At 40.8% G+C, this 13,133-nt stretch overlaps 1 protein-coding gene across 3 annotated transcripts in view; it reads left to right on the plus strand.

The window, feature by feature from the left end:
• The window catches only part of POLR3B (RNA polymerase III subunit B), a 105,537-nt gene that overhangs the window by 60,460 nt on the left and 31,944 nt on the right, over positions 1-13,133 (plus strand). For all 3 annotated transcript variants that reach the window (XM_081822348.1, XM_081822347.1, XM_081822349.1), the window contains 3 exons: positions 6,887-7,096; positions 9,429-9,587; positions 11,718-11,835. In XM_081822348.1, the coding sequence (XP_081678474.1) occupies positions 6,887-7,096; positions 9,429-9,587; positions 11,718-11,835 (487 nt within the window). The remainder of the gene's footprint in view (positions 1-6,886; positions 7,097-9,428; positions 9,588-11,717; positions 11,836-13,133) is intronic.

Consider the following 13,133-nt stretch of genomic DNA (forward strand, 5'->3'; position numbering starts at 1 on the left):
CAGCAATCAGCTGTAATTGACCATAGCTTGACAATTTCTTTTCGAGTTTTTATATTGCCCTCTTGGTTGGCAAAACATGTCCTGCAACCATTTACCTGAATGATGTAATGCCTGGACAGTTCAGAATAATTCCCAGTGGGAAAATCTAAACAGTGGCTCATCAATTTCCCCTTTCCCATTCATCCTCAGCAGCAGTGTGGGCTGATTTCCCGCGTGTGCTTGTGACTTGCTAACAAGTTGAAATATACAGTACTGAATCCTATGTGTCATGAAAGGACTATCACTTCTATTGGGTTTACCAAACCATTTTGTTTCATGATGTGAATCCTGGCTGAAACAATATACCTTTTGTGTAGAACCTTCAGCAGAATTAACGGAAGACTAATCACTTCATCGCTAATGCTACTCTTTGGTTGTGTTTGAAGATTAAAACAGAAAGGGCTACGAATCTATCTCCACTTGGTGAATCTTCTTTTTTTTTTTTTTTAAATAAGTGACTTGAAGGAAAGAAATAATATTTTTATTTTTATAATTCCTCTGCCTACAAAAAAAAGCCTTTATTTTGTGACCATGAGTATCTGAAACGTTTGGTTAGTTACCACACACAGTTAAGCAGGATCAGTGTGTACAGAAAGCCAATTCAGTGTCTGTAGAGTTCTTTTGTAGTTTTCTGTGTGAAGGTTTTTTTTCTCGTTTTGTTTTGAGTGTCATTTGCAATTCATTGTCTGTGTTTTCTGAGGTTGGTGTATTCAGCTGCTCTGACCCTGGGTCCTGCACATTTAGCTCCTTGGATACAATCCTCTGACGTTACTGCTGACGCTAGGAAGACAAAAGCCACTGAATATCTTAAGTAATAAAAAAAAGGCTTTGTTACTGTTTGTTATTATAAAACACCTGACTGGAAAGAAAAGCATCGAGATAAAAGTACATTCAAAGTTGGCACATTACATGACCACGTTTCTCTTTGGACACTCAAATAGCCGCAGAAGTACCGAGCGAGGTCTGTATGAAAAATCACAAAAGGAACAAGGCCGGCAGAGGGAGAAAACCCACAGCAGAAACCCAGGTCTGTAAAGCAGACCTAGCACTTTGAGTTGGACTTCTCTGAGTCATTTTAATTCCTTGCAGTCTTGGCAGCTGGTAACTAAAAGGCACGCTATCCCATTTTAAGTATGAGCCATTGCTGAAGACTATTTACCTCTCAGAGATTCTGTATGAATGGCCAGAAGTAATATTTTAGTTGCTGTTCATCCATTAGTCCATTTGGAAAGTGGAAGACAGTAGCCCAGAATTAAAGCACTACACATTCTTGCCAGCCTGGAAGATTTGCTCTCTACTTTTCACAACCCACCGTCCGCCCCCGGTCAAGAGTGACGAAATGAGAGAAAGTCGTTTTTCTATCCCTACAAAGGAGACCAAGATGAGCGCAAAGCGCAGAGACTGAGAGCCTCACCTTTCATAAGAGAGAGCGCACTTTAGTAAACATGAAACACCAGCAGAGGTGTTTCTTAAATCTGATTAATAAAGTGCAGGTTTCTGCGTTCTGTCTTACTGTGCTACTGAGAAACACCTAACCTTCGATGGGTACAGCTGTGTTGTGACAAGGTCCAGAGCAAGAAGCCAGGTAGACGTGGATGGAAATGGCTAGGTCTCCAGGTCACTCAGCACTGCGAGTAAAAGCTGTGTATTGGAGCTGCATTGTATGTGCTCCCTGGCACCAGACGCCAAGTCCGCATGAGTCATGCTTTCATATCCTGTCCATTTTATTAGTTGGCAGTCCTCTAGTGGAACACTTTCTCCTGGTTAAAAGGATCTTTCAGTCACTATCAGCTCAGTTAATGAATATGTATCACATACCTCCCCTAGCCACGGCCTCTTCCCAACCCGCCTTCACCTCCAAATTGCTGGGACTTTGTTTTTTTAAGCTCAGGAGCTAATACAGCTTCTGTTCCTGTTTTTGTTTTCAATAGATTCTGTTCCAAAGCAGGTAGTTCCTTCTGTTGTATTCCCTACTTTATAATAGGATGGGATGTTCTGGAAATAGCCTAGAAGATTTTGAGATCTTAAAAACACATAATATACAAAGATCCTCATAAAATTTTGTTTCATTCTACATCTTCCATTTCATTCAACTTTGTTTGAATTTTTTTTTTAGAAGATTTATTCTTTATCCTTTTGGTAGATACAAAATGAAAAGATGTGTTGGCCAAATTATCCCTGGCAATTATATTTTAGAATTTCACTGTTGGTTCAAAAAAAAAAATTTAAAATCATTGTAGCTATTTCAGATGTAAGATGATATGACATTTCCTGAGACTAGAAAGTTAATAATGAATATTTATGGAGATAAAATTACACTGTAGTTCAGTATGTAGGGTTTGAACTGGGGGCAGAATGAGTTATATATAGTGCAGGGCCAAGGGGTGTATGTTTGTTACTACTAACAGTCGTTAATAGTATTGTTAATGTTGCCACTTATTGACTGCTCAAATGATTTATACACATTTCTTTTAATCATCACAATAACCCTGTCCTAGAATACGTACCTTTTTTGTTTCTAACAAGGAGATGGAATCCCACTTTGGTTGAGTAACTTAAAAAAGGTTACATTCTGTCTTCTGTGCAAGGCATAATGTGACTATCTATAAAACTTAAAATTCTTCTCAATGGAAACTAACTTTTTTCCTCACTTTTTCTCTCTCACTGTGGAAGACCTACTAAGTGTCAGTGAGGATGTGGAGCAGCTAAAAATCGCGTGCCTTCCCTGCTAGACTGTAGAATATAAGCACTTTGAGGACAGGACTAGGTCTGTGTTATTTATTACTGTGTCCTTGGTGCCTAGCAGAGTGTTAGTTCAATAGGTTCAGTAAAGTACTTAATGTTTCAACAACAAATTAATCATCTCTGGGCACATTAAAGTTGTTAAGAAATCAGGTGCATATTTTTGAAAAGAACTAAGTTGGAAAGCTTAATACAACTTGATTTTAAGATTTACTATAAAGACTGTAACGAAGACAGTATGATACTGACATAAGGGTAGATATGTAGATCAGTGGAACAGAATCAGGAATCCAGAAAGAGACCCACATTTCTGTGGGCATTAAATTTTCAATGAGTGTGTCAGGACATTTCCAGGGGAAAGGAAAATCTCTTCAACAAAATAAAATGTATATATGTGTATCTGTATAGAAATGAGCATCAACTCCTACCTCATAACCATACAAAAAACTAACACTAAATGAATCATACTCAGAATGTAAGAGCTAAACCCATAAAATGTGTAGAAAGAAACATAGGCAAAAGTCGTCATGACCTTGAGTGACCTAAGTAAGATTTCTTAGGACTCAAAAAGCACAGGCTATGAAAAAGGAAAAAAAAAATTAATAATTTAGACTTTCTCAAAATTAAACTTATACCCTTCGAAAGACACTATTAAGAATATGAAAGACCTTAATCCACAGAATGGGAGCAAGTATTGGCAATATATACATCTGATAAAGGATTTGAGTCTGGTACATATAAAGAACTCTTCCATGATAAGACTACTCTGTTTAAAGACGGCAAAAATCAAAACCAGACACTTCACAAAGAGTAATAAGAATGACCAGTAAGCTCAAGAAACTCTGTTCAATGTTACTAGTCAGGTAAATGTAAATTAAAACTGAGATACCACCACCTGCTCGATAGAACAACTAAAATGGAAAAGGTGGACATACTGTCAGTGAGGAGATGGAGCAGCTAAAAAGCACATTCACTGCTGGCACAAACGTAAAAGGTATACTACTTTGGAAAATTCTTAAGCAGTTTTTTAGGTCAACTGTACCCTTACCAAACCACCCAGAAATTCCAATCCTGTGTATTTACCCAAGAGAAGTGAACACACACAGTCTTATGAGTGAATGTTCATAGCAGCTTTATTCACAAGCGCCCCAAACGAAACAATTCAAATATCCATCAGCAGGTGAATGGGTAAACAAACCGTATAAACATGTGGTGCAATAGTTCTCGGCAACAGCAAAGAATGAACTACGATACAACCACCTGGATGGATCTCAGAAGCGTTATGCTGAATGAAAAAAGCGGCACAAGAGTCCATACTGCAGGGTCCCATTTATATAAAGTTCTAGAAAATGCAAACTGTAACGATAAACAGAGCTGTGGTTGCCTGGGGTCAGGAACAGAGGGAGGGATCTTTTGGGAGTGTCAGAAATGTTCTGGATCTTGATTGTGGTGGTGGTTTTATGAAGGAAGGAATCTGTCAGAGCTCATCAATATGTACACTTTAAATGGGTGAAGTTTATTGTATTTAATAATGTTATTAAATTAAAAAAAAATTGGGCAAAGGAAGACAGAAAGAATAGTTAAATGCATAAAACTTCGTCTTCTTTTTTCAGTATACATTTCCTAAGCTATCCCTAAGCTGTATGTATGCTTACTAACCTTTTTTCATCCTACCTTAAAATAAAAAAATTCCTCACTCTTTTAACCTACGTGGACATACCTTGCTGTGCCATCCTGTGGCTTTTTAAGAAAGTTATGATCAAGAAAATATGATTTTGTAAGAAAGATCATGTCCCGGGTAGTAAGGAAATGAGTCAGTAGTTATAACACTGAAGACTGCAGTTAGAGCAAAATTGGACAGTGGAGGGAGAGCCCTGCTTACAGATACTCTCATCGCGTTAGTTATTACGTATGTGCAATGCCCTTTTTAAGGAAGCTGAAAATAGTAAGAGGCATCCTAGTTTGAGCACGCGCTTCACCCAGACTAGTCTTTTAATTTCCTCATGACATTTTCTCAAAAAAAGCCTGCTTATTGGCAAAATAGTCATTCAGGATTTTTATAAAAATATGGGGTGTGATAGCATTTTGAAGTTTTGTAATAGAGAAGTCATGGCTTAAAAATCATGTTTTCACCAACACACCTGTCAAGACTGCTAAAAACCTGTATCCATGTGTACTCCTACGAGTTCTTTAAAAAGTCTTTGAAGAAAATTTCTAATGAGATCATGAGCACCAAACATTTGCTGAACCATTTTGTTGTTCATCCATTCAGTGGTCAGGTCAGTTGTGATGCCCGAGAATTGCGTTCTAGGCCTGGTAGCACAATTTATAGCGGGATCCAGTCTCTTTCACCATTGTTCAGAGGTGCAGCCATGAATGCTTCCCTGCTGCATAATAATGCTTGTCTCAGGTTTCAGAAGCCGTGTTTGGCAGCCTGGTGGAACATTGCCTGAACCCTTGTCTCAAGCTGGGTGAAGTATACAATTGGAGATAAAATCTTGACATAAATTTTAAATGATTTCATATAGAAGGACAAACTTATTGTCAGTGAACTTTATCACGATCCAGGCAACGGTGATTTTATTTCTAAAACAGTAAGTGATCTGTTACCAGATGGTCCTGCCCAGTTTATTAGTTGGCACCAAAATAACATAAATTAATTGGCAGTATATTATAGTGTAAACTCAAGAAAAAGTTCATGATAAATTTGCTGAGATTTAAGTACAAACATATACTGTCATAAAAAGTATAATGCAATTCAGTTTCATTTACTGACATTTATTGAGCATCTGTAGTGGGCCCCCCACTATACTAAGTGTTCATACCCTACAGATTTCATTTTTTCTTTCAATAGTAATTGTCAAGGAGTACCATATCATTTTTGCTGCCTGAATAGGTTATTTTCATCCCCAAATTGAAATCACCATTGATTTCATGACATGAATATGAGAGGTGAAGGAAATAAATACTGACTTTGGGTATCTGCTCATCTTAGAGCTTAACTCCATCAAACAACACTAAAGCATCTTGGGGTGTGTGGGTGTTGAGGATGTATCACTATGGAAGCATGTGCAAGAGAAAAAGAGACTAAAGGCTACCTTCTTAGCCACTCAAGGGAAAAGAAGAGATGCCTGGGAGAAGTTAAAGAGGTTCAGTAGCCCACACATAAGTTTAGTAGTAGGGCAAACATGAGTCCGCATTCTAAAGTCTCTGAGTAGGAGAGTGTATTGTATTTACAGGACCAGGAGAGTGAAACCCTTTTTTTGGTGCAAGTCTGTGAACCCTAGTGAATCCCTTTGGGGAAAAGGGAGAAAGGGTAACATTCTGATTTCACTTCCAGTTGATGGTAACAGCCTTCCAAGGTGCAAAGAGGTGGAAAGCCTGATTGCTAAGGACCTAAAAGCCTGTACCAGATTGAACAGGACCCTGGATTCCTTACGGGAAAGGACTGTGCCTTTCCCCATTTTATCTCTGGTGTTGGGCACAGAGTAGGTGTTTATTCACTACTTCGTAAATGAAAAGTTAAGCAGATGAGTAAATCCACTCCTCTGCTTTCACTTTCCTCCTTTTCCTTCCTTCCTTTCTTATCCTTCCTTTTCTCCTGCTTTCTTTTTTATTTAGAACTTTTGTAATGGTTGTTTTTTTTTATGGAATATATCTGTCCTACTCTAAAAGCTCCTTGCCTGTCAGCACTGGGCGTGGTTTCTAATTACCTTCCCGTAACAGCTGGAAATGGGTCCGCAACATAGTAGAACTGAGTACAGAATTGTTGGCTTACCTGTGAAATTAACCAGGGAAGACTGGTAATTCCTAAAACGGGGTCAGTTGTATAAATCCAGTAGGTTGAAGTTACTTAGGTTAGAATACCTTGGGTGTGATTTTTCTTCTTTATAGAACTTTTAACATTACCGAGAAAAAAATGCTTTTAAATGTTGGTAGGAACTGTCAGAGTATTGCTTTTGAAATGTTTAACCTGAGGGTTTTCTTCATGTTAATTAGTGAAAATAATGTGGGGTGTTTTTTTTTTTCCATCTCTGTAGTCGTGGCTACCTAATTATTTGACATAATAGAATGTTGCATTTTGCTTTCTCCAATATCAATGAAGGTACCATTGGATACAACCAGCGGAACAGAATCGATACTCTCATGTATCTGCTAGCATACCCACAAAAACCCATGGTTAAAACAAAGACCATTGAGTTGATAGAATTTGAGAAACTGCCCGCTGGACAGAATGCAACGGTTGCCGTGATGAGTTACAGTGGCTATGATATTGAAGATGCCCTCATTTTAAACAAGGCCTCCTTGGACAGGGGTAAGTGGGTTTTCAGACCTCTGACACCATGGGCGCTCCGTGCAGAATTAGGTACAAGGACAATCAGCTAAAAATCATCTGGTGTCAAAATGCTAACGTTGGTTTCAAGGGATTTGAATTTTATAACATACAAACAGGAGGCGGTTAGGTTTTGGCGTTGACGTTTTTTATGAATGTTATGTAGAGGTAATTTATTAAATGAACTACTAAATGTTTTTTTTTTCTTTGTTATTTTAGTTTATTGGTGACGTGAGATAGTTCCTCAACAGAAAACATGCAAGAATTTATCTCCTAGCAGGAATTCTAATAAATGAAATATGGTCTTTGAATCTGGCTAGTTATATATTCAGCAACAGACTGAGAAGGCAGTAGCAGTATTTCTGTGTTAAAGGGGATTTTTAAAAATTGTATGTCTCAACCCCGTAATGTTCATACCTTTTTGTTAGCAGAATGCCGAAAGTTAAAAACTCACACAAATGCTTAGAGTTTTTACGCAACCCTTTGTCCGTTTTTTGACAGTTTACTTTTGCAAGTCACCACTTCATGGTTTGGACCCGTCACCTGACCTGAAGCCTGACTCCTCTCTTCATAATCTCTGTTTCTCTTTTTCCTCCCTGGCATGCCCACTCTGCCTTCCCCTTCACTCTTTGTAGTTGCTAGGCAGCCATAATAGTACTCCTAGACATGTGTCTTTGGCATTAATGTTGGCTGCACTTAATTTATGCCTCTTTTTTTCCTCCAAATGACAACAGCCATGCTTTAAAACTAGATGTTTTCCTTTCTGATTAACTGGTAACGTTTACGTGGAAATCTGAAGACTTTGTGATATCTGTCAGAAACTGCACAACACAGTTTAATGATCTGAGTTTACCGTCCTCCAGCTTTTCAGCTATCACCTGTAAATACAATGTCCATTTACACTTAGGGGAAAACACTTCTTGATTTCAGGCAGTCCAGATTCTCCCTGCGCTCCAGCACGCTGCAGTTAATGGCCATTGTACAGAATTTCAAGATCATGTAACGTTTCCAAAGCAGCTGGCTTTGGGCTCAGACTTTATTATGGTCATATGCAATTGACTAGGAGCCACACCTAGATGTAGAAATTGGTTATTTTGTCTTACTGTCACCTTCGTATTTTAAAAATTACATTAGAGCACCAAGATTTTATTTAGAAATCTTTTTCCTGATTTTCTAAACTCACATTCTTAGATTTCTTGTACGAGTTCTGCCTTTGGTGGAGAACCGTAAGTGAAGGACTTTACAACCATGCATTTATCTCATCAGTAATAGCTGGGGTTTATTCCCGAGACATTTTCCTATTGCAGCGAACTCTGACATGGCTCAGTATATCCTGGGGAGATTAGAGAGAATCCAGCTTAGAATAACTGCTTGGCCAAAGAGAGAAAAAGGAAAAAAGAAAGACATGCAGTCACAGAATCTTGGGAAATGGTATTTAGTGCTGAAGGGTTGACAGCTCTTCTGGGCAACTCTATAACTGATGAATCTTCTTGTGGGATTCAGTGCTGGAAGTTTTTGCTCCGTCTAAAGGTTTCCTTCTGTTCATTTTGCTGATCTTTCATAATGTTTATTTAGCTTGTTAGTTGGTCTCAGGACTTTTCCCTCATCCACTAGACAAATGTGATCTAAAAATATAATCAGAATAAACTCTGATCTTTAGGGCACAGGCAAACGATTTCTCCCCTTAAAATCATTTGATTGCAGCTGCTTTTCATTCTGTCTCCTCTGTGGAGAAAAAATAATCTTTTGTTTCCTTGTTTGGGACTTCCTCTGAATGCCAAAATTAGAAACAGGAAAACTTTTCAGAGAAGGTTAGCAGAAGTGATGCACCAGAAGAATGTGTAGGAAGAATCGTGGCTGATCGGTGGACTTGGCATGTTTCAACTGTGCCACCAACTTGCTGGGTGATCTTGGCCACATCACTTCCCTGGACTTCATTTTGTAGCATTCGCAGTACCTGTAGATAGAGGGGGGTAAGCCAGGTGGTCCCTGGGGACCTTTCCAGTTCCTGCATTCTGTGGCTCTGTTCTCCGAAAGAATCACATTGACACTCTGATTTCTCTTGCCTTCCTCCAACGTGGCAGGGTATGTTCCATGCTGACACATGGTTGTAGAGATGCCAGCGTTTATATGGACAGTTGGGGGTTGGGGGGGAGCCCTGAGCCAGTTCTTCAGATTATCAGATCGTTATTTGGCCCATCCCCGATTATCCAAATGTAGAACATGTTTGGGGGTGCAGGTGTTGACTGACACAAATCCATGTTTTCTCATAGTCCTATTGGTGGTTCTGATCCCCATTTGGGTTTCATTTTAGGCTTTGGGCGTTGTCTTGTATATAAAAATGCTAAATGTACATTGAAACGCTATACCAATCAGACCTTTGATAAAGTGATGGGGCCGATGTTGGACGCTGCCACAAGGAAACCCATCTGGCGACACGAAATTTTAGATGCGGATGGTATTTGTTCTCCAGGTAAGGGCCTTTTTAAAAAAACCGTTTATATGTATACTTTTTGAAATATGAAAGTTACTCAGCAATATTTCTGAATATTTGGTAAACAGAGAAGAAAAAGGATACCTTACAAAACCACCTTCCTAATTCAGTGTGGTCATTTTTTTTAAGGTGTTTTTTGTTTGTTTTTTTAAATTTTAGAGAGAGAGCACGCAAGCAGGGGGAGGAGCAGAGGGAGAGGGAAAGCATCTCAAGCAGACTCCCCACTGAGCATGGAGCCCGACACAGGCTCGATCCCATGACCCTGAGATCATGACCTGAGCCGAAATCAAGACTCAGACGCTCAACCGACTGAGCCACCCAGGCACCCCAGTGTGGTCCTTTTTGATGAATTTCCCTTCCAGTCTGTTTTTCTGTACATATATTTCTACATAGTAGTAATCCATCCTAGTTATACTTTTCTACCTAAAATTTTGAATCGCAGAAGAGCCACTTTAAGGAATTGTTTAGAATAAGGCCGTGTCCCTACATTTACACTGGCATGTCATCATTTGTGCATTTAGCTTAGACTGACTTTATTAGAATCTTCTTCCCCTAAAAAGTGTGACTCCATTATAATTACAAACTTGTAATGAATTTTGCTGATGCAGCCCATAACAGCTGCCCTTATGAGTCTTATAGGCCAGTGGAGGAGACTAACATTGACCAAAGGATCACGTGTAAACCTATGTCCAATCACAACCAGATTAAGGAATCCTATAAAGAGCTATGAGGACATTTGATAGCAAGAGGATCTGACCTAGGCAGGAAGCTCCGGGTAGCCTTCCCTAAGGAAGTGAGCTGAGATCTGGAGGATGAGTGGAGTTACCTAGTGAATGGGGAGGGGAATGTGTTCTGAGCAGTGGGAAGGGCTTGTGTAACTATTAAGCTGCAGGGCTTGTGTAACTATTAAGCTGCAGGACTTGATAGTCAAAACTTCCCAAAGGAGGCCAGTGGGAGTGTGGCTCATGGGGAGAGTACAGGGGAGGGTGCTAAACGTGAGTCTAGAGAGAGAAAGAGAGGAAGGGGCAGGGCCCAGACAGAAGGCCTTGCAGCCATGCTACTATTTTCATTATGATCAGATACCCATTTTGACATGATCATTCTGATCACAGTGTGGAGAAAAGAGTAGAAAGGGGCCAAAGCAGGTGAGATCAACGGAGAGTTCTGGCAGCAGAGCAGGTGATGGGAGCAGCAGGGAGGTGGAGAGAGGGGCTGTGTCGGGGAGGACGCCGGGAGGGGAGATCCACGTGACTTGTCAGGATGGTGCACGGATGGTGAGCGCTGCATCTGCTGGGGTGCCCACAATCCACGTGGTGCACAGCTTCCTCTCTGCCCTGCTGCGTTTGTTTCTTGCAGAATTTCTCTCACTCTTAACCTGGGTTATGTGGCTGGGAAGATAGTGCTATGACAGTCCTAGAGTAGTTGGCCTTGAGCTTACCAGGAAAAGATGCAAAGACAGGTGAGAATAGCAAGAAAATCAAAGAAATGTTTTGACTTCCTCATTGTTCAAGTTAAGTTGGCAGTGACTTAATATTGGTTGAAATAACTATTAATAAAAGTAAGTGGCCCAGACTCGTTCTAATACTCCATAAGAGATCCATAAAACTGCCACTTACTGGGGCACCTGGTGGCTCAGTCGGTTGAGTGTCTGACTCTTGGTTTTGGCTCAGGTCATGATCTCAGGGTCGTGAGATCAAGCCCATGTCAGGCTCTGTGCTCAGCGTGGAGTCTGCTCGAGATTCTCTCTCCCCCTCCCCCCCGCCCTTCCCCGCACTTGTATGTGCATGTGCGCTCTCTCTCTAAAATAAATGAATAAATAAAATCTTTAAAAAATAAATTGCCACTTATTGACCTGAAGTTTCTATTGTTAGTATGGTTCCCTAAATCAGTTTCTTGATTTTTTTATACTCTGCACTAATCTGATTTTTCAGATGGGCTGGCACAATTATAGACGAGTCCCATTGAACTATAGCTCACACTGTATCGGCTTTTTCCTTCCTTGTGTGCATTTCATGGACCAATCTAATCACATAATTGTATGCCCCAGTAATGCTTGTATTCTGCAGTGATGATAACGATTGGGCTATAATCCCCTTCTCTTTTTCTTAGGTGAGAAGGTAGAAAACAAACAAGTGCTGGTAAATAAGTCCATGCCTACAGTAACTCAGATTCCTCTGGAAGGAAGTAATGTGCCGCAGCAACCACAGTACAAGGATGTGCCCGTCACGTATGTATTGGTTGGGCCTCGGAAATACATAGGAAGATTAAAAAAAGAGAGAGAGAAGGGCTAGGGGAAATCAGAGGTTACCTCTTGAAGGGTTAGAGAGTAGAAATTACTGTTTGGGGTAGTAATAGTTGTCATGTGAAGACAGCATGGATTGGAAGAAAAAACTCTGCTGTGGAATCGTGTAGGCCTTCCCACCTGGGTTTGAGTTGGGGGCCCCATAGGCAGGGGTTCCAGGTAGAGGGAACAGTGAGGTGAAGGCCCCATGAGCAGAAGAGCACCTGGGTTTGGAGGTTTGGAGGACCAGTGTACCCTGCTGGGGCGAGGTTGTGCAGTATTCAGGAATTCATTCGGTAGAGGGTGATAACGATCAGATTTGTGTTAAATAAATCAATAAAACTGCACTGGCCACAGCTGCGGCATCAACACCATAGTGGGTGACAGCTGGGTCTTAGTACTGGTTGTGTCGTGGGTTACCTTACATGGAGGAAGCACTCAAACTCTTGGGCTCAGTTTTTTCGTCTGAACAGTGAAAGAGTTGTGCTTATTAATCTCCGGCTGCCCTTTGGGCTCTCAAATGGAGTGAAATACGAGACTTCGTGAGATGAGCAGCCACACTGTGACATAAAAACAAAACTAAAAGAAGTAACAAGATAATCTAGCCCAGGAACATGAGTTAATTCAGTTCATGAGGTGGGCCAGGGCGTGACCTAGGAGAGCTGGATTCCGGGACAGTGGAGGGCAGCCCAGCAGATCCATTCGACACCCAGCTGAGGTCTGCTCTGGGCCAGGGTGCCTCTTGTACTGGACACAGGGAGCCGAAAGAAACCACGAGCCTTGCCTGCAAGGAGCCGCATCTAGTTAGCAAAGGCCTACACAAAGAAATAAGTATGGGGCATATCATGATCATCGTGGCTTAGTTGAGAACATTCACTGTACCAGTTACTGTTCTCGGCATTTTACACGTGTTAGCTCATTTGTTCTTACCGCCACCCCCCGAACCAGGCTGTCTTAATGGCCTTGTTTGAAAGACACAGAAACAGAGAGGTTAAGTAATTTACCAAGGTCACACAGCTACAAGTGGCAGTCAGGCTTTGAACTGACTGGGTGCCATGGATTTGTCTATGGAGTGGGAGCGCAGGGGAGAAAGTGGGCCCTCCACCTAGGGGAGGGGTTAGGACCCATGCACCCAATCCTACAAAACAAGGTTAGAAAGTGTGCTCACATATTTCTTATCCTAAAAAGAAAATGAAACCTTCCTTGGGGCTCTGTGATCCTTCCAAGCTGCCACTCTCGCTCTC

The sequence above is a fragment of the Leptonychotes weddellii genome, chromosome 5 (genome assembly GCF_054177405.1).
Source record: "Leptonychotes weddellii isolate Sample4059 chromosome 5, ASM5417740v2, whole genome shotgun sequence".
NCBI lineage: Eukaryota > Metazoa > Chordata > Mammalia > Carnivora > Phocidae > Leptonychotes > Leptonychotes weddellii.